Source organism: Apis florea, unplaced genomic scaffold, assembly GCF_048593485.1.
Source record: "Apis florea isolate Af1SG1 unplaced genomic scaffold, ASM4859348v1 contig_3587_pilon, whole genome shotgun sequence".
In the NCBI taxonomy this organism is placed as follows: domain Eukaryota; kingdom Metazoa; phylum Arthropoda; class Insecta; order Hymenoptera; family Apidae; genus Apis; species Apis florea.
Window position 1 is genome coordinate 3,113,001 of NW_028256789.1, and position 19,769 is coordinate 3,132,769.

Consider the following 19,769-nt stretch of genomic DNA (forward strand, 5'->3'; position numbering starts at 1 on the left):
CAAACATAAAACAATATTAAATTTTATAACACTTATTAACTTTAAATACTAAATAAATAAATTCTTAAGATAAGAAAACATGATAAATCCATTTATTTTAACACATAATACAAAACAATATTAAATTTTATAACACTTATTGTTAAATTTCTTTTTAAATATTATTGTGTAACATAATGTACATTTTTAATCTTTCAAGAAGTGCTGGTTCCTTGAGCTTCTTGAGTAGCTGTAAGTATATTAATTAAATTTTAGATAATATATATATATAAAAAATTAATAACAAAAATGATTATGATGATATTTACCTTTGTAAGAATATTCCAAAGCAGTTGCTATAGTTCTCATATCTCCTTCAATGCTACGTGCCCAATTTTCAGCATCACCAATTTCTTTTAATGCACTAGAAAATGCTTCTACTAGGTTCAACCATGATTGTGTTTGTTTTGCAAAATTTGTTGCACTATGTTGCAATTGTTTTGCTTCTGCATCTAATTTCTTTTGATTGAGATATGCCTGTGCCACGCTATATGATAAAATATATATTCAATAAATAATTATATTTATTGTCAAAGAATATCTAGAACTCACCCTACATTTAGATGATCAACCAAAGCTTGTGTCAAATTACTTGCAGCTTGTACAGCTTCTTTTCTTTTTTGTTCTGTTAAACAAATATTATTATATATAAATATTTATTGTATAATTATAATTTTATTCAATTTCTATAAAATCAAAAATTAATTTTTTTTACCTTGTCTCTCTTTTCTCGCTGCTTGTTTGCTTTGGTGCTCTTTTACAATGGTAGATAACATTTTTTTATAATGAAATTTGTATTAATAAGATATAATCAGTAGGTTACATTTATAGTAAAGATTAGAATCTTTTTTCTTCATTAAATTATAAATAATATTATATTATTGATTTCTCTAAATATTTCTTCTAAATATATATTGTTTGTAATAAATTTACTTACGATTAATATGTTATATTTATTAATTTTATTAAAAAAACAAAAGATATTATATTTTAATTTTAAATATAAATATAAAAATTAAGATATTACACTATTAAATAATATATAAATAATGTTTCAACAATTTACACACATTGAAATTCACCAACAAGCGAAATTTAAATATGTGAGAATAGTACGTTCTATTAATAAACAATGTATCATTTGTGTGTGCTCAATCAAGGATTGGACAAAATTGTATAAAATCAAGAATTGATATTGGTATTGTTTAATGGAGGACAGAGATTTTCCTAGATGGCGACACATTCGAGCTTTTTGTTCTAGTATAGTATATATGGAATGACGAGTATGGCGACTAGTTCTAGTTGATGTAAAGTTTACCTGTTGATAATCGAATCGAATTTGGCTTAAGAAAAATTATCGAATTATCATAATTCTTGCGAGGTAAATTGCCTCTAATAAATATCTTATTTAACACAACATTCCACTCTAATGTGGTGTTTCATTTTTTTATGTAAAACAAGTGTAACCAAACGATGTACCAGAATCTTAAAAGTACGAAAATTAGGAAAGAAGTATTGTCATAACTTATACATCTAGCATAAGTTGCTGAACAATGGTTTACAACATTACAAATACTCTGTGAAGGACCTGATAGTGAAGATTTTCATTCACAATAAAAATGTAATATAATTCTTGTGTTTACCCGCATAATTAGCTTCCACTATTTTTTCTTTAAAAAAGTGTGTATCAAAAATTTCATATGAGAGAATGGCAATTCGTATCACATTAGAATGTGGACACGCATCAATGTTACGTATGCGGACCACTCCACAAGGATACACTCATGATTGGGAAGTATTTGTGCGAGGTATAGATAATGCTGATATCCACCACTATGTTGAAAAAGGTAAATATATTTCTGAATGTATATTATGTATATATTATGTACACTTAAATATACAAAATGGATCATATTCTGATATATTTTATTTTATATTTTGTAGTGGTTTTTCAATTACATGAAACATTTACAAAACCAAAGAGAATCATAAAAGAACCACCATTTGTGATAAAAGAATCTGGTTATGCTGGTTTTGAGATTCCAATTCATATTTATTTAAAAAATAAGGATGAAGGTAGCAAAAAAATAGAAATTTTATATGACCTTAATTTACAAAAAAGTGGTCCTGCAATTACCAGTGTTATAAAGCATACTGAAATAATTAATAATCCTTCAGATGATTTTAAAAGGAAATTATTAAAGGGTGGTGGTGTAAGTATATTTAATCTTATATTTACAGGTTCTTAAATCACTATATAAATCGTAATAAACATTATATGATTAGGTTCTTATATCTAATTCTGAAAATTCAGTTGAAAAAAGTGAAACTAAAGCATTAACTATGGTTAATAAACCAAAAATCAATGGAAATGATACAAAAAAGCACAAAAATATAGAATCAAAAACTTCTAATTCTTTTGCTGAGCTATTTGGAACTCCTCTAAAGCCTACAAAAGTTATTCAAGATCCTAAAAAACCTATACAATCAGAAAAATCCTCAAGTTCTAAATCATTAATTAGCACTGAAAAGTCTGATAAGGTGGATAAATCAAAACTCAAAGAGAGCCCTCACAAAGATAATAAAAAAGAGAAAGTAGACGACAAAAAGGATAAAAGAATCAGAGATCAATCTAAAGATAAAATTCGTAATAAAGAAAAATCAAAAAGACCTCCAAGTCCTGGAAATAAAAGTCATTCTAGCCCTTCTAATAAAAGACCTCTTTCACCTGCATTAATATCATTAAAAAGACCTTCTAGTCCTTCTCTTCCTCCTGCAAAGAGACCGTCTTCTCCAAAATTAAAAGAAAAAGAACTAAAAAAAATAACAGTTGACAAAGATAAGGATAAATATAAGGAAAAAGATAAAATAAAAGATAATGGTAAGAGCGTTAGCGATTCTTCTAAAAGTGAAAAAAAAAAGGACAAGAAAAAACATAAAGAAGATCGGGATAGAGAACGAAAAGATAAATATAAAGAAGGAGAACGGTCTTCTTCGAAAGAAACTATAAAAATAATAGAAAAGAAAAATGATAAGCCAGACAAATCGGAAAAATCCGAGAAAGAAAAAAGTCAAGAATATAAATCTACGAAAGATGGAAGAAAATCGCCGAGACCTCCGAAGGAGAGTGAGAAACCAAAGGATGATAAGCTGCCAAAGATAGAAAAAGCAGAAAAGATGGAAAGATCCGACAAAACGAAGGATAGTAAAAGTGACAAGGATAGACAGAAACATAAGCATAAGAAAAGGGATAAAAAAGATAAACGAGATAGTAGTAAAGATAGGGATAAAAAAGAAAAACGTGATAGGATAAAATCTTCAACAGAGAAGCAAAATAATGTGCCTAATGTTTCAGTAGCTAATCCTCTTTCAACTCTATTGGCAGAAATGCCGGAAAGGGATAGTAGCGATTCAGCGCCATCCGTAGATGATGATTCTTTTACCGAATCAAAATTGTCAGTGCCTATCATTAAGAAAGAAGTAGAAAATATAACAGTGTCTACACCGCCAACCGATATGGCGAAAGCTCTTTCACCCACGATCCCGCCGGATATTAAAAAAGAAAAAGTAGATCGAAGTAAAAGGGAGAGACCTAAAGGAAGCAAAGGGGAGGAGAAGGATACTCGAAAGAGAAAACGAAGGAGTGATAGTAAAGGCGATGATGAACATGTGGTTAAAAGGGAAAAGGATAGAGGTCATTCATCGTCACCTCCCTTAGAACCTGTTTCTTCGAGTCAATCGCCCGTTGTGGTAGATCAGGAAACTGTTCATATGAAAGACAAAGAGGATCGTGGTGTCATGGAACAAATGGTTGAAAAAAATATCGAAGCAGAAGTGGAACAAGTGGCACCTGATTCCACGAATAGTACTTTGGTTGATTCAGATATGGGGGAACCACCAGTGTTTTCGGAAGATTATGTGTCTCAATTAAAAGACTTGCAACAAAAAATAATGACTTTACAAGATAATCAAGAATTACAAAGAGTTGTTCAAGTAATCGCAGAAACTGGTCAATACGAGATTACGAAGAAAACATTTGACTTTGATCTGTGTGCTCTGGACCGTAGAACGGTACAGCGTCTTCAACAATTCTTCGCATCGTGACCATCTGCTTAAATCATGACATCGTTTATTATTATATACATTGTTATTCTATGTATATTAAGTCGTTAAGTTATTTGAACTTATAAGAGAAATTCTTTCGCATATTAAATATATATATATGTATATGTATATATATGTATATGTATATGTATATATATGTATATATATACATATATAAAAAAACAAAGACCCCAGAAGAATTTTAAATACTAATTTTCTTGATAAAAAAAGAAAGAAAGTTATCTTTTATCTGGAGAAATGATTCAAATTTCATCTTAATTTCTTATTGCATATTTTCAATTAGATTATAAAAATATGTATAAAAACAAAGTTTTATTTTGTATCGCAATACGCAAGATGTAATGTAATCGTTATATGTTTCTTTACTGTTTACTAGATCAGCTTATTTTCTTTACATCTTTTTACATGTTTTTAACATTTGTTACTTTTACATAAATAATGTATAATATGTGTAATAATGCACATAGATTGTGATATTCTATATTATATTGTCGTATAATATAGAGTATTTACCATTTTTCTGGGGAACACTAGAATGTGGTCTACAGTGCATTTATTTATGTTATGTAGACGCGACATATAAATATATATATATATATATATTTATATATATATACATTTACATATATGTATATTTATATTATAAATATATATTTGATTTCTTACGTCGTAAATATAAAAAATTATGTTGATTTTTTAAGGTAATTGGGTGGAGTCGGGTCGTTTGAAGATTTTGTGCATCACATTGCCTTGTAACATAGATATATTCTTGATATTTCGCGGAGAATTTAGCGTAGGTTCATCTGCCTGAACCGAAGACACCTATTATATTTATTGATATTTTCGTACGCGATATAATTAATGTAAGAGTGAGCGAAAGAATCATTTGGTAATTTATATTCTATGTTAGAAAGAGTGTGATCATCGGCGTATTCCTTTATTATTATTTTATAATAATAATAATAATTATTATTATTTTACATTGGAAACGTGATTGAACTTGTTTCCACAAATTTTCATAAAAAAGAAAGTTTCAGAAATATTTGACACGCGGTTATAGAATGCATTTAATGCAATTTTTTTTTTTATTCACATGTACAGAGTATTTTTTAAGTATTATTAAGTTGAATCGAGTATAAGTAACATTGATACGATATATCAACGTTCAAAAAGATCAAAAACGTGAAAAAAGAAATAATTTTAATTTTAATTTTTTTGATATATTCTATATCATAAATTTCTTTATGAATTTTTTTTTATACGCGTCAATGTTTCATCTGTCTGTTCGTCTCACGATGCATTGGAGTTGAATTTAATTCGAGTGAAAATCGATATTTCGTTTCACAAATACAGCACGTACCTGTCATGTCTTTTCATCCTTTTCGAGTTAAGTACCGCGAAAATTACATCGATATGTCCGATTCGTATCGTGTGAATGTATTATCGAGGCATTAGAAACTTTATTTTTTTTTTTTTTTTTTTTTCTCTCTCCATACTCTTATTCGTTTCATCATAAAATATCACAGAGCGGTCATGATGTTGCGTGCAATTGATACACCAAATAGTCTAATGTTTTGTATAATGAAGATTGTATATTAGATAAATACCGTCATAGTTTTTATAGTTTTTGCAGTACAGTTATTTATTGTATTAGAAAAAGGAATGACTGTCGATTAAACGAGGAAGTATTTCAATTGGCGCCAGTTGGCACCATACGTATTAAGCATTTTCTGTGCTCGTTTTTGCGACACTCGAACAACGCGTTGCCAAAACCTTAGTAACATTAATTTATTAATGTTAAAAAGAGAAAATCGAGATGAAACAAAGACTAATGAGGTTGTCGTTAAGTAAATTGAATTGAAAAATTGAACTGATTAATCATTCGATAAGTTGAAATATTTTTTTTTTTTTTTCAATCCGTATTATATGTACAAATTTAAACAATTTCGTACAATTTATATTTATTTTATTGTTAACGTATTCGCCAAATGCATGCTATGAATCAAAAAAATTCTTTTAGAGCAAGGGCATTATTAGAACCTGCAGGATGTTTACTCTGATCTTAGATTCAGATCATCGATACGTCGTTTATATTGTTATTAATTAAACAATTTTAACCGGTCATTCGAATCGAAAATTTTTACAAAAGCATACTATCCTTTGTTAGTCAAATGTTAAGAGTTTAAATGCCGTTTGTTGTAAAAGATATTTTATTCAATCCTCTACTAATGGAGATATAGAAAAAAGAATGTTCGAGTGCTTACTTTAAAATGTATATCACGAAATAATTTGAATTCTCTCATTCTATCGATGGAGTAATGAATATGTCATAAATGTGATGAACGGGAAAGATTTTTTTGCCGAATGTCTGAATTGTTCGTACTCGTTGTTTTTGACTGTTATAGTTTTATATGTATGCATATATATATATATATATATATACATATATATATATATATACACACACACACACACACACACACACACACATATATATTTATATACAATTATAATGAATAATTACCTGAATGTATGTGTGCTATTTTTTTTTTTTATCTTTCCTGTTTTGTAAATTCATATTTTACAGGCGAGATTGTATATTTTTGTTTTGCATGCTTGAGTTTTAACTATGAGTTAGATATCTGGCGTGTCATATGTGTCTAAATAGGTACATTCATCAAAATGAAATGGTCCCAAATATTTGTGGATCATTGAAATAGGCTAATGTTGTATAAAAATTATGCACAATTTATGCGAAATGACGTTTCTAAGATATTATCAAGTGTAAATAGTAGATAAGAGGAAACGTGCATATAATTAATCATGACTTTTGAAGATATAGTACAAGAGCAGCACTCCTGAATTGATATGCCATTCGGTGTACATTTATACATTCAGTGTACATTTAATAAGTACCTTGGTAACTAATAAATATCTCATATAACTGTGCCTCTATAAGATATTATACATTTTCTTTTATTATCGTTTATTTCTTCTCGTATATTTTTATTTTTATTTACGTGTTATCACGATTATCCAATTTTTTTATACTCACCGTTTCTTTTCACAGATAGACACAGATGATGATACTTTTTCCGTGCAGAGAAAGAGAGATAAAAAAGACAGAAAGATAGAGACAAAAGAAACTGGGAGGATTCCTGCTAAAGGTAAAAGTAATTTTTCAATAAAAAAAAAAAAAAATCTATCGAAAGTCCTTGTAATTAGTAACGCATACCACATTAGCAGCAGTTTATTGGGTCTTGTGTAATATTTCGTACAACAGTGTAACAGAGTAAAATTCCTTACGGATCTCCATACATTGACCATCTTCGTCGCGGTAACGTCGTATAATTAGACGAATGATATCCGATTTCCGACGATCTATCCTCAGCCTATGTCTCTTTCGCTGATTTCGTGCAACGATTGGTCGTGTTTTAGAGTCCTTTATGCGAAACATTTTAGTTCCATCCCCACGCATGACAGTGTAATTAATATAGGAAGCATAAAAGGACGAAGTAACTTAATATCCTGCCAATTCGGCGAACGTCGAGTCCATCTCGTCGGCGAGTGACTTGTATCTGTCCTTGTTGATGCCCAATTCGTCTGGAAAAGTTGGTATAAAATAGTTGAATTTCTTTTTTTTTTTTTACGTATATCCCGATTTAAATCTCTATCACTTTCTTTACATCTAAGAAATAACAATCCTACGTATTTTCTATTCGATCCTTGTGCGTTTGCCCGGTAAACAGATTCGACTCGTTTCCGAATTGTGAAAATGATTTTCAAGTGATTGTGAGTTTTCGTTTACCGGTCAAACACGAATCGATAAACTACTTATTTCAATGAACTTAAAAGTCATCGCAGTTTGTTCGCTATCGAAGGGATGTGTTAAACCCTACGCAAAAAAAAAAAAAAAAAAAAGAAAAAAAGAAAAACAAAAAGAAATTATTATCTGATGCAACGACATTCGTCCTAAAAAAGGAAAAGGAAAAAAAAAAAAGTGCACACTTATAATATAGCCTTGTTTAAAAATTTAATAAGAACGTCGTAACGACGTGGTGTATGTCGATAGTGTGCTTGTACGATACAAAATTGCACAGACACAAAAAGCATCGTGTGAAAGCAAACATTAAAGAGAGTGTTAATACTCGGTCAACTTTTTACTCGAAGCATGCAAGAATCGTGAGGTGTAGTATACCTTTGCACGAATGTAAGGCAAACAGTTTTGCGAGGGGTTGGCAAATGTACCTGACGATGGCCCATATAAACGTGCGAAGCTTTTTGTTTTATTTTTATTCTGTTAAGCGCCTTGTGTGCTATTGTGTTCTTGTACGCGTATATTAATGGACAATGCTCAACGTAAACGACAAATTACTAATTAATCTGTTCTTACAAAAAAAGTTAAGCAAAGCGCTCCCAAATCGGACGATGAACAAAAGAATTAAATATTGAGACATTAAATATAAAATGAACGCAATTTTAAAGATGATCGATCGAAAGAAAAAAAGAAAAAAAAAATGTTCGTCTTATATGAGTGTGAACACGCAAGAAAAAGGGACAAAAACATAAAGTGATTTTTTATGGCTTGGTTTTTCGATTATAAAAAAAAAAAAAGTTCATCAAAACGACGATAAAAAGTAAGCCCAATTTTGGAAGCTATTGCAGCAGAAAAGAAAAAAGACAGCTAAAGCAGAAATGTATTCTTTAAAACAGACAAAATAATAGAGATAGAAACGGCTAGACATGTTTTGTGTACAGGAGAGAAATGAGAAAATTTGCAACGAGTATGAGTACGAGTAATATTTTGTTTTTTTTTTTTTTTTAGTAGCCAGAAAGCTCAGAGAATGTCTTGTCCAATTCTTCGCAAATCGTTTTGCGTTTCTCCTTCTGCTGGTGCAATACGTCTGTAAAGAAAATCAGTGATGTTGCTCGATGATGCGTCGTTCATTAACACGAATATTTACTAACGAACACTATCTTCGCAATCTCTGCAATTATAAAGCAATTTGTAAAACGAGTAAAAGTGGATGATAATAGGATATTCTTTCTTCAAATCAAGTATTTTTCAAATATTTTTCAATCTAAAAATCTAGATTAACCGAATCATCATTGTCCGTATGACGATGTTCAATATTGGCAAATTGACTACGAGTCTTTGATATTCAATTTCGGTAGAACCGGATAATGGAAATCTTGTTGTCATTTTGCCAAATTACATCAGATACCCGTTTAAATTCGGTACAAAAGCACTCTGAAAATATTCTGCGGTAACAAAATAACAAATATTTTTCAAGAAAAATAAATCCACCCGCATATTTATAAAACGAGCTTTGAAATTTATTTGAAATTTGAGCATTTAAATCGTATATATTTAAAGATGATGTAACAAAAGATGGGGAAAAAAAAAAAAAAAAAATTAAACCCTTTACCTTCGAGCCTATCGACCTCCTTCTGGAGTTTCTTGACAGTTTTCTCAGCAAATTCAGCGCGGGCTTCGGCCTCCTTTAGTTTCACCGTCAATGTCTTGAGCTGACGTTTAAATTCCTCGACTCTTTGATTGGCCTAATCAATCCAATCCAATGCAAAACAAATTATTTCACGGAAATCCATAGAGGCACGATAAACCTTACCTTCTCTTCGGATACTTCCAGAGATTTCAAGCTGTTACCGACGACTTTCAATTCCTCTTCCAGTTCCATGATCTTGCTGTAACGTTAAGAGGGAATTATTTAAGTGGAAATAATTATTCATCGGCCGACGATCTTCGAGGATCGAGACTCACGCTTCACCAGACTTGACTCGATCTTCAGCGACTTCCAACTCATCTTCAACGAAGGCCAGCTTTCGCGATACCTCGTCCGATTTTCCATCAGCGTCCTCGGCAAGCAGACGTGCCTCTTTTAATTGATTGGTCAGCTGATCCATCCTCTCTTCATCCTGCTGTGCACGATTTTCCAATACTTTGCACATACTGCAATTGCATTTTCGTTATGTATAACTCCATCTCTTATCCTTGACATCTTGATCTATCGTCTCTATTGATTTTTCGTTAACATTTACCGGCTGGATTCATCAGCGGCCTGAGAAGCTTCGGCCAATTTGGCAGTGGCGGTGTTCAATCGTTCCTCGGATCTTTCCAGATCCTCCTCGATCAGTTGGACTTTTCGGTTGAGAGCGGCGACCTCGGACTCGGCCTGAAATTAAAACATTCCCTCGTTTTCTCTGAAAAGAAACGAGAAAAACAAAAAAGAAAACGGACGATTCTTCGAGTTACGAGGCCCCATTCGTAAGATCGTAAAACTGCGGGTGATTCATCGATCTTGAAGGAACCACCGGTATAAATATAAATAAAATTTTCCAGTGAAAAATTCATTTGGATCTGGTCCAATGTAAATTGGAGCGTTTTAGAGAGAGGTCGGGTAAAATTTTTTAATGGTGTATCAGGGAGTATACTTAAGAAGAACATACTCACGTTGGTCAGAGCTTTCTCCTTCTCCTCGAGATCCTTGTTCGCCTGTTCCAAATTTTGTTTGTTCGCTTCGAGATCGCCTTCCACCTGGGCGAGCTTCTTCTGCAATTCGCCGACTTCCTCGTTGACCTTGTCCGCGCGCATATTCGCCTCCTTCGCCTGCGCCTCGCAGGCATCCGCTTTATCCATCGCGTTATCCTTCTCAAGCTTCATCGCTTGCATCTTCTTCTTGATCGCGTCCATGCTGGCGGCTTTTTGCTTCTGCCGGCTTCCTTCAAGAAACTATCGAGTTCGCTGAAATTTCCCATTTTCCTCTCGTTTAACCATCGGCCGATAGATCGTATACGATCTCTTCGATCGGACAGCGTTGCAGGTATAGGGACATTCCAAACGAGGGCAGTCAGTGTACGGTAATATGACGCATTTCAAATGACGTTAGTGAAATCCTTATCTCGACAAGGATTAAAACGAATGGGTCGAAATGTTTTTGGGATAAATCGCTCGTTTCCTCAACGATATTCTTTCGAGATATCGCACGAGAGGTGCAATAATTGGCGGTGGCTGTAACCTTGAAAATAGGCGAAGGAGAGCGCGAAATAGAGGCGACATATATTTTCACGAATCGAGCGAGTTGCGCGAGTCATAATCCGAAGGCAGATGATATCTCGTCCGGCTTCGCGATGACGAGGAACACGGGGCACATCGGTGCGTCTACGGAAATAGCATCCATAGGCGGGCTCTATAAATATGCGCGGAACGGCGAAGAGAGGACGGCGGCCGACGTTGAGGAGAGGACGAGGAGGCCGAAAAGCACGAGCGTAACCCAGAAGAACGGGCTTTACTTGGCCGCCACCAACGACCGACATTCGATCTAACTGCCGCGTATTAATAGCATTTACGAAATCATCGTCGCCACCTCGCGATCTCGATCCTGCATATTCGCTTCTTACGATTCTACCGCCGAGGCAAAATTTTTCGATCGACGTCTATTTTTATTATTTTTAGAAATTGATAGAGATCGAGCATCTACTATTTATCGTTTTTCATTATTAACCAGAATTGCGTTATTGCGTTCAGACAAATCTACGTTGAAGAGATTTGATCGAATCGACGAAAAGTGGATGGATAGGATTTCACGGATATGAAGGGAAAACGATACGAGATAAGCAAAGGAGCATTTCGATGGATGGGGCTACCCCCTTCCCTCGATATTAATAGCACCTGGAAAGTTTCAACATTTGGTTACCCACGAGTGCCAAAGTGACATCACGGAACGGATCCTTGATGATCAATAACAATAACGGATTGTTCGAGTTATTTAATCGCGGATAGGCATCGTTAGACGTTTAACAGATGGATTTTTTGGTCGTGTTACAAAATGGGCGAGGTTTGAGGGATCAATAATGTAAATTGAATGGTACTTATGCTACTTACGACATTGCGTTACGTTAAGTCCGAAAGCAAATTTGCTCGAAGCTGTTAAAAATGCTGTTGTTAATTGGCAGCGGTTAATATGTGGCGAAAGCGTTCCGTTTCCTGTCGATCTTCCTGCAAGCATTTAAATCACTAAAACTACTGGCTCGATCGTGCGGATATATTTTCGTGTATACTAACATCGATTACGATTAATTATCGATAATTCATGGATAATCGATATCGATCTTAGTTTTTCAAAATACGCAATTCAACGGAATCGTGACTGAAAGCGTGAATGTTAGAGGTTGAAAATAGCAGACGTAAACGAAACGATTCGATGATGGCAACCGGTTTATTTTTGCCGCGAAGTGGAACAGAACATTTCGTTCTTTTCAAGATTTTTCGTTTACGCTTGTATCAGATATCTTTGTTATCTGGCATTATCTCATGATTAGAAAAAACAAAAAAAAAAAAAAACATCTTATCGTAATAAAAGAGCTTTGCTTTACACTGCTCGAAGAAATTTTGTCAACGTTGTAAGCGATGTTACAGGATCAACTTATTAGGATTAACGCTACTTACAAGCATTGTCAAAGCGAAACAAGCCTTTTGCCTACAAAGCCTTCGAGATGAAAATTCTTCTCGAAGTAAAAGCGTATTAAATCCATAGTCCTCCTAAACTGTGACACTGTCTATAGTCCAGGGAACCATAGATTTTTCGAACGGATGCTCTTTTCGAGATTGAAGCTTGTTAGTCGTCGAAGCAGTAGCTCCATTAGTAGCAGTCATTTATCCTCGTAGCAACGAAACTGTTAACGATTAGCATCGAATTACTCTTCTTTCACTCCCCTCGTCGAAGATCAAAGTCTTCAACATCTCGAAGTCTCGAAGTGTTTGTAAATTGTGAAAGTCCCACGCACACGTTCATCCACATCCTTCCTTCCTCCCTTCCTTCTTTCCTTTCCTCCTTTCTTTCTTTCTTTCTTTCTTTCTTTCTTTCTTCCTGTCACACTCGCGCCGCGAACACCGGATATCGAGCAAGCTTGGTCGAGCATCGACAACGAAGCGAAGAAAAACAGGAGAATAGAGAATAGAGGAGAAGCGATCGTCGAGAATGAATGTTCGTGATAATTCACTTACCTAACCCGAGCGAGTAGAGTGGCGCGAGTCGAGTGTCCCGAGGGTGCTTCGAAAAGCTTCTTCCTCGGCGAGGACGCGGTAATCGAAGCGAAGCTCCCAAGGTGGGGAGCCCAAAAATGGACCGCCACAGAAAGTTCTACGGGGGTGGGGCCCTCCACGTTTATTTTCTGCTCGCGCCTCCTCGAAAATTTCTCTCACCTTTTGATCAGGAACAGGCTGGCTGGATCCATCGATTTTCGAATTTATATAGATCGACGATATCGTTACGAAACGATATTGGAGAAATTGAAACTAACGTTTCCATTTACGACGTTTAATTATCTTCGTCGATGGTTCGAGATATATACTTGATTGAAAAGATAAGATATGATATAAGTTATATCTAATGAATAATTAGAGAAATTTGTTTTCCAATTTTTGATAAGGCATTTTCGAACATGATCGAAACCGAGACACATCTCTTTCTAGATCGTTACTATTTTCGAGTATTTCGATTATATATACACTGAACAGCAGTTTTCTGACTAGTTACAATCGGACGGGCAGAAACAATAAACTTTTGGAACGGTAGCTCGCGTAACCAACCTTGAAAAAAGGCGATAAATGTAATATTAACGATGATCACGAAGAAATCGATGTTCCTCGCGAATGCTTCTCAAATCAGTTCATCACGACTTTCCTCCAGTTACGGTCCTCCTTTCGCGCTGCTCGTCCCAACGATCGAGTAATCGATCAGAACGATAAATAAACTTGCGTAACATCATTCTGGTCGGATAAAAATGTCGCTAAAAATTCGATGCTTAAAAATATCTGGCTTTGATAAGTGAGCCAGGCGCAGGCAGAGCATTGAGAAAAATTGAGGGAAATTTATTAAACGTAAAGAATTGTTCTATGAATTCAATTCTCGACTAATTCTATTAAAAAGCTCCGCTCTGTCTTGGATTAAAATTGAAATACCATGAATCATTACTCTGTGGATACTCGATGATACCGATTTTTCTAGTTCGTTATCGATACAACTGTTGATGATGAATTCTTTTTGTTTTTTATTTTTTTTTTTTTATTTCTCAATCGTGCTTGTGATGAGTAGATACATCGATGAAAGTGTGTGATAATGCATAACGATGAAAAGGATACACAAATACTCCTTACGATAATTGTAAAAAAGTACAATTGGAATGAGAACAATTATTATAGTAAAAATTGAAGCAGTAACAGTGAATTTTCTCACTTTAACGTTGAATTTTTCAGAAGATTGAACGAGGAGTACGACATTTTCATGATCTACAACGCACAATTGATTAGAATATATCGATAAAGCTTAATCGTTCGTTCAACTCTATTCTACTGACTTTCATAAAAGATTCCGTGGATAAGGTAAAGATCTGACCGCTGGTTACTTTCACCGGTTTCTTACATCTTACTATAACGAGCAATAAATCCTTGATTACGTTAGAAGGAAGTATCGTCCAATCCATTTCGTAAATAGCATCACTTACTTTGTTGCTCTATAAATATAACGAATTGATTACGAACAAATTGATTAATACAATAACAAACATCGCGTCATAATTATTCTTGCATAAACGATCGACGATTCGTTATTAGAAAATATTATTCATCTCCACCTCTCTGTCAATTTTTTTTAAGAAATTGTTAATGTACTCGAGCATATAATATAATCGAGTGGAAACGAAAGACAGTGCCAACCTTCAACGTCACCTCGTTCCCAAACCAGCAGTATAAATACACCTGCATAAGCATACAGCACAAATAGAAGCCGCTCCAGACGAAGTTCATGCTCAACGGATCTACCGTCGAAAATTTGTAGATACTTAGGCACAAAACCACCGAGCTTATGGAGAACTGTAGAAAAATCATGTACTGGAACACGGTGTTCACCGTTTGGACAAATCTGTAATGGTAATACGAAAATACCGGATAATACCGAATCTTCACTTCGATCGTTATCTTACATTTTTAGCTACTGTAATAAAAATGGCGCATTTATATTTTTACTCGTATACTTCAAGGTGATGTTGAACCAAATCCCCAATAATTTTATTGTATCTTATCCTCAGATCCTTTTTCGACACGTTGCTGTTTCTTGTTGCCAGCAACAGGGAGGGCAGATTTTGTGCTCGATGACAAAATATCTCAAACTGCACGCCAGCTTGTATCATCAATCCGGCGATCAGCGTTTCGTTGCCCACGCTCGCGTTCGCACAGATCAACAGTCCAACAGTTTGATACAACAGGGATATCGTGTACAATTCTGACGAGGATAAGTCGTATGGTATCCAATCGGATACGGGTAATGTCCTGGTATTTATGAACGTCTTGTATTGGCCCACGGTCGCGAAGAACACTGCCGATTCGTTCAGAATCTCGCAGTATATCGTCAGTTTTCTGGAAGAAAAAATAAATTTATATACGGATACCGAGGCTACACGATTAAAGATTTAAAAAGAGAAACGAGTGTGAATCCGCGAAGAAATATTTTGACGGAGAACAAATTTTATCGATTTAATGGAAAAACCTGGCGTAATTGTCGTTTCTCCGTTGGATGATTTTCTCCTGTTCGTCCCTTGGAACGGAATTCTCCTTCGTTAGACTATTCATTATATTTATAATTTTTCCTCGTTGAAGGAACAAGTTGGCCACTTTGAGAGAAACACCTAAGATCGAGATGCAGAGGGAAAATTTTTCGCTCATTGTCTTCAAGTTTTTGCTGATCAATGAATCGACGCAAGTACAGAACGTGATAAAATATAAGAGGAAAATCATGAATGCCGAGTAAATGTTGTACAGCCGATATTTGTACGAGGAAGCCGGCCATTTTGTTGGCCTCCAATAGCCACCGTAAGTGAGCAGAGCAAACGATAGAGAAAGTTTCTGCATTTCTGTCACTTATTTCCGTTTAAAAGATGATGAAACTTTCTCGACGAAGATTATTCGTCGTTGAATGCAAGAAAAATATGTTCTATCAAAATTTTTCTCCAAAGACTTAGCGGAAAAAAGGAATCTTGAGGTATCTTTATTCTTTTTTTTTTTTTTTCTTATTTTTCAATCGGAAGAAGATATAGATAGAAACGTGGAAAAATTTAATTGTGCGGATTTGAGATTTAATTACACTCGGATAAAAACTTGTTAATAGTTCCACTATGAAGAAACTATTTTCGACTGCGTACCGTTTCTTAGATTCGACCGGTCTTATTTCCATCGATCTTTTCTTCCGGTTCATGCATCGTAATTATTATTACATAAGATATACCAATACTTGCACCATTGTTATGATAAGATATAGATAAGATAATTATTTCCTGGTTTCAAACTTTCAGTTGAACAGAATCGAAATCGAAGTTTTCCTTAAACTCTCACAAATTGACGACTGATAGTCGATTTGATAGTCGTTATTCACGATCATATATCATGGATATATTTTCAATTTCTACGCAAGAATTTTCCAATATAAGTCGATTGAAAGCGAAATACGATGTCGAAGAAAGGGTCGAATTTATACCGGAAATAGATAATGAGTCATCGACTATTTTATGTCTCCCCTCAACGAAAATTAATAAACAATAGAGTATAGAACATGAAAGACTCTCAGTTTACCGTTATCCGTCGTAGGAGACAGAAGGTTGTGATGCAGTGGTGAGAATTTAATCGACGAACGAGAAATTTAAATTTGTAAGTAATAAAAAAAAAATATTATCCTTTATGACAATTTTATAAAGCAGAAAGTGTAAGTATTATTGATGAGAAAGATATTTTTTATTATTATTGTAGATTATAATTTGCATCATTAAATAAATAAGAGAAATTCAAACAATTTATTGTGAAAGCAAATTAATAATTTTTCGTTAAAATTTTATGACCAATCGGGTAAATCTAATTTTACTTTTTAACATTTAAGAAATATTTGGCATTTTGACTTGAAATAATAATTTTTTATATAAGAAATTGAAATATAATCAAATTTTTGGTGAATTCACTTGATTATGGATAATTCTCAATTGAAATTGTTTCAAAATTTTGTAATAAAAGTTCCCTGATTCTGAAATTTCAAATCTCACTTGAATATTAAATTTATAATAAATTTATTGTATCTGAGAGAGCTACATAATTTATTTGTTCGAATAGCTTGTTTTCCTTCTCTTTTATCATCATTATTCCATACACGACAAAGAAGAAAAAGTTTACCACTAATGTTAACCACATAAATTCTACTTAGTCTGTTGCAGCATATTATACGCCGAGTAAGTAGCTTTTATCAACTGTAACAAACAAGAATATACCGTTATAGAATACCAATGTTCCAATGTAACAATTAGGTCGAGGAAATTTTTAAAATAATGTAAAATTATTCGAAAGTAGCGCGCGGGTAAAATTTTATAATGGATCGAATATTGCTTAGAGAAGATTAAAAGATTAAAAAGAAAAAAAATACCATTCAAAAATTGTAAGATCGTTACAATGTAATATAAGGTATTCTATGATATAAAATATGCGTATAATTTTTATATACTGACACCCTTGAAAGATTCCAGGTTGAGGGGTATAACGTGAGCGCTGATTACCTCGACAGGCGTCAATGAACGTGCCATCATTACCAACAGAATTTTCTTAGCGTCGTTGCTCAGATTCGGCCAATTGCTATTAAATATCATATCGGGAATCTCAAGACTCTGCGGAGAAATAAAAAAAAAAAAAAAAAAAAACGTGACGACTTGAACTATGGTATCTGAAGGGAAGAAAGGAGATCGTCGATTACGCACCTTATATTTTGCTATGTCCCCGTGCCAGCAAAAGTAAAAGATTTGAATTAATGCGGAAAAAACAAATATTATCGCTCCTGCAAATTGTGAGTCCGCTTTCGTATATATTACCCGATAAACGCTAAAGCATATCGCGACCGCGCTAATCAAAAATTGCAAGCACAATATTGAACTGAACAATTTGTTCACCAATTCGGTGAATCTGAAACGAAGCAAATATCATTCCGTTCCGCTTTTTGTCAATCACATTATCCATATACGGAATATACACGAACCTGTATATTAATTCGTGTTGACGCGCGCAATATTTCAACGATTGAATCGCGTCTTCTTTAATATTTTGCAATCGATATACAAGCGTGTCCAATTGACAACATATTTGAAGTAGGAGGCCGGCGAATAGGGTGTCGAAAATAATGATACCAAACGAACTGACCACCGCGCATACACACTGATGAATAAAAGTTAAAGAGAACAAAAGCCACGAGGCGGTATAATTGAAAGGTATCCAAGCCTCGAAAGTTAAATTTTTCTTCTTGAAATCGGTGATTAATGTTGCGCCAATCAAAGCAACCAGGCAGGACATGTTTTGCAACGTGTAAAAAATACTGACTTTCCTGTAAGAACAAAAAAAGGTCGAACAATATCTTTATTTCTGTGTGTTTGATTCGGGGGGGAAAAAAAGAAAAAAGAAAAAAAAGAAGAAGAAGGGAAAACTTACTCGATCAGCTTGTTGTATTTCGTGTGAATTTTTATTTCTTCTATGTTCATCGGCAAGAAGGGCTCCTTTTGCAACAAATCCAATAAGCTTATGATAATTCCTCGTTGGAATAGCAAGTTGATGAACTTACAAATGGTGGTGAATACCGTGATGGTAATACCGAAATTTTTACTGAGTTCATCCGCACTTTTCACGTTCAAAACTGTTTGCATAATTAGCGTGGTCAAGAAACTTAATAAAAATAATGTCACGACGACGGTGTATACATTGTAGAGAAATCGTTTTGTCGGACACTTGACTTTCGGTGATAAAAAGTATCCAGTGATAACGAAAAGCTTGAATGTCCATCGCAATAAGTGCATTTTAAATTATTTGTCAATATGATTTATCCTGCTTTTATAAAATCGGGATCAAATGATTTTCAACGCTTCTTCTCTTGTTTACATTTCGATAAATTTTACTAATAGGATTTTTCGACAATACAATACATTTGAAAAAATCGAAAGAAAGGAAAATATTATATTAACGTAATAATGAGTTATTTTATATTTCTAATCGTGATATAAAAACAAAGGATATCTTTAGATGGATAGCTCTTTCATTAAGTGCTACTAACCACTATAAGATGTCAATATTCTTTACGCTCTGTCAAATGGGATAGTTTTCTCTTGGAATTTGCCCCCTATGCAATTATCGTAATTACTGGCATTACTGCGATGCGACGATATAACGCGAGGAATTACATTTTTAAAAACAAGCTGACAACTGTAAGTGCATAAGTATTTACTATTATCGATTTCTATATTCCTTTACATTATCTTTTCCTTCTATTTTCCCTTTACGCTTCAATTGCAAGCAGATATAATTACTCTGGTATTTTTTTTTTTTTGTAATAATATCTCCACTGTAAAAACAGAAAAATTAAGCAACAAACGTAAGACATTAAAGTTTCGCGAGGATTATTTTTTACAAATCACGATTATGAAAAAAGTCAAAGATAAAGCATTCAATGTAAATCATTTTAAATAGGCGTTTTGAAACATTGACAAGATTTTTCATTTCATTCTAATCATAATTT

At 33.7% G+C, this 19,769-nt stretch overlaps 4 protein-coding genes across 5 annotated transcripts; 1 reads left to right on the forward strand and 3 right to left on the reverse strand.

Annotated features, from left to right (window-relative positions):
* Window positions 1–70: 70 nt before the first annotated feature.
* Blos1 (biogenesis of lysosome-related organelles complex 1 subunit 1) lies at window positions 71–1,347 on the reverse strand. Of its 2 annotated transcripts, XM_086914297.1 has the most exons (5): window positions 977–1,276; window positions 755–890; window positions 592–664; window positions 309–526; window positions 71–229 (listed from the first exon to the last, which is right to left on the reverse strand). In XM_086914297.1, exons 2-5 carry the CDS (start codon window positions 813–815, stop codon window positions 195–197), a joined length of 387 nt encoding a protein of 128 aa, XP_086770423.1. In that variant the 5' UTR covers window positions 816–890; window positions 977–1,276; the 3' UTR covers window positions 71–194. The 2 variants fall into 2 exon arrangements, with proteins under 2 accessions (XP_086770423.1, XP_003689901.1); XM_003689853.4 differs by having other exon boundaries at window positions 755–1,347.
* Window positions 1,305–7,119, forward strand: ear (ENL/AF9-related super elongation complex transcription factor). The gene is made up of 4 exons (XM_031915919.2): window positions 1,305–1,420; window positions 1,501–1,886; window positions 1,984–2,252; window positions 2,326–7,119. The coding sequence occupies exons 2-4, from the start codon at window positions 1,748–1,750 to the stop codon at window positions 4,141–4,143; spliced, it is 2,226 nt and encodes a 741-aa protein (XP_031771779.2). The 5' UTR covers window positions 1,305–1,420; window positions 1,501–1,747; the 3' UTR covers window positions 4,144–7,119.
* A 263-nt stretch (window positions 7,120–7,382) lies between these two features.
* On the reverse strand, window positions 7,383–13,246 carry Tm2 (tropomyosin 2). The gene is made up of 7 exons (XM_086914296.1): window positions 13,190–13,246; window positions 10,637–10,927; window positions 10,225–10,358; window positions 9,947–10,135; window positions 9,795–9,870; window positions 9,594–9,726; window positions 7,383–7,767 (listed from the first exon to the last, which is right to left on the reverse strand). Exons 2-7 carry the CDS (start codon window positions 10,874–10,876, stop codon window positions 7,685–7,687), a joined length of 855 nt encoding a protein of 284 aa, XP_086770422.1. The 5' UTR covers window positions 10,877–10,927; window positions 13,190–13,246; the 3' UTR covers window positions 7,383–7,684.
* Window positions 13,247–14,017: 771 nt separating this feature from the next.
* LOC105735236 (uncharacterized) lies at window positions 14,018–19,053 on the reverse strand. The gene is made up of 9 exons (XM_086914510.1): window positions 18,692–19,053; window positions 18,246–18,587; window positions 17,971–18,172; window positions 17,721–17,880; window positions 15,729–16,092; window positions 15,209–15,598; window positions 14,900–15,104; window positions 14,542–14,697; window positions 14,018–14,473 (listed from the first exon to the last, which is right to left on the reverse strand). The coding sequence occupies exons 1-9, from the start codon at window positions 19,051–19,053 to the stop codon at window positions 14,417–14,419; spliced, it is 2,238 nt and encodes a 745-aa protein (XP_086770636.1). The 3' UTR covers window positions 14,018–14,416.
* Window positions 19,054–19,769: the final 716 nt, after the last annotated feature.

What these genes read in the sequence shown, in the direction of transcription:
- Tm2 (XM_086914296.1), bottom strand. Translation starts at nt 10,876, where the DNA reads ATGGACGCGATCAAGAAGAAGATGCAAGCGATGAAGCTTGAGAAGGAT. An exon ending in GCCGCTGATGAATCCAGCCG is followed by an intron (nt 10,136 to 10,224) that starts GTAAATGTTAAC and finishes ATGCAATTGCAG; the next exon opens with TATGTGCAAAGTATTGGAAA. An exon ending in CGAGTCAAGTCTGGTGAAGC is followed by an intron (nt 9,871 to 9,946) that starts GTGAGTCTCGAT and finishes TTAACGTTACAG; the next exon opens with CAAGATCATGGAACTGGAAG.
- ear (XM_031915919.2), top strand. Translation starts at nt 1,748, where the DNA reads ATGGCAATTCGTATCACATTAGAATGTGGACACGCATCAATGTTACGT. An exon ending in CCACCACTATGTTGAAAAAG is followed by an intron (nt 1,887 to 1,983) that starts GTAAATATATTT and finishes TATATTTTGTAG; the next exon opens with TGGTTTTTCAATTACATGAA. An exon ending in AATTATTAAAGGGTGGTGGT is followed by an intron (nt 2,253 to 2,325) that starts GTAAGTATATTT and finishes TTATATGATTAG; the next exon opens with GTTCTTATATCTAATTCTGA.
- LOC105735236 (XM_086914510.1), bottom strand. Translation starts at nt 19,053, where the DNA reads ATGCACTTATTGCGATGGACATTCAAGCTTTTCGTTATCACTGGATAC. An exon ending in AAATACAACAAGCTGATCGA is followed by an intron (nt 18,588 to 18,691) that starts GTAAGTTTTCCC and finishes TTGTTCTTACAG; the next exon opens with GAAAGTCAGTATTTTTTACA. An exon ending in GGAACGAGGTGACGTTGAAG is followed by an intron (nt 14,698 to 14,899) that starts GTTGGCACTGTC and finishes TTATATTTATAG; the next exon opens with AGCAACAAAGTAAGTGATGC.
- Blos1 (XM_003689853.4), bottom strand. Translation starts at nt 815, where the DNA reads ATGTTATCTACCATTGTAAAAGAGCACCAAAGCAAACAAGCAGCGAGA. An exon ending in GTTGATCATCTAAATGTAGG is followed by an intron (nt 527 to 591) that starts GTGAGTTCTAGA and finishes TTTATCATATAG; the next exon opens with CGTGGCACAGGCATATCTCA. An exon ending in TTTGGAATATTCTTACAAAG is followed by an intron (nt 230 to 308) that starts GTAAATATCATC and finishes ATATACTTACAG; the next exon opens with CTACTCAAGAAGCTCAAGGA.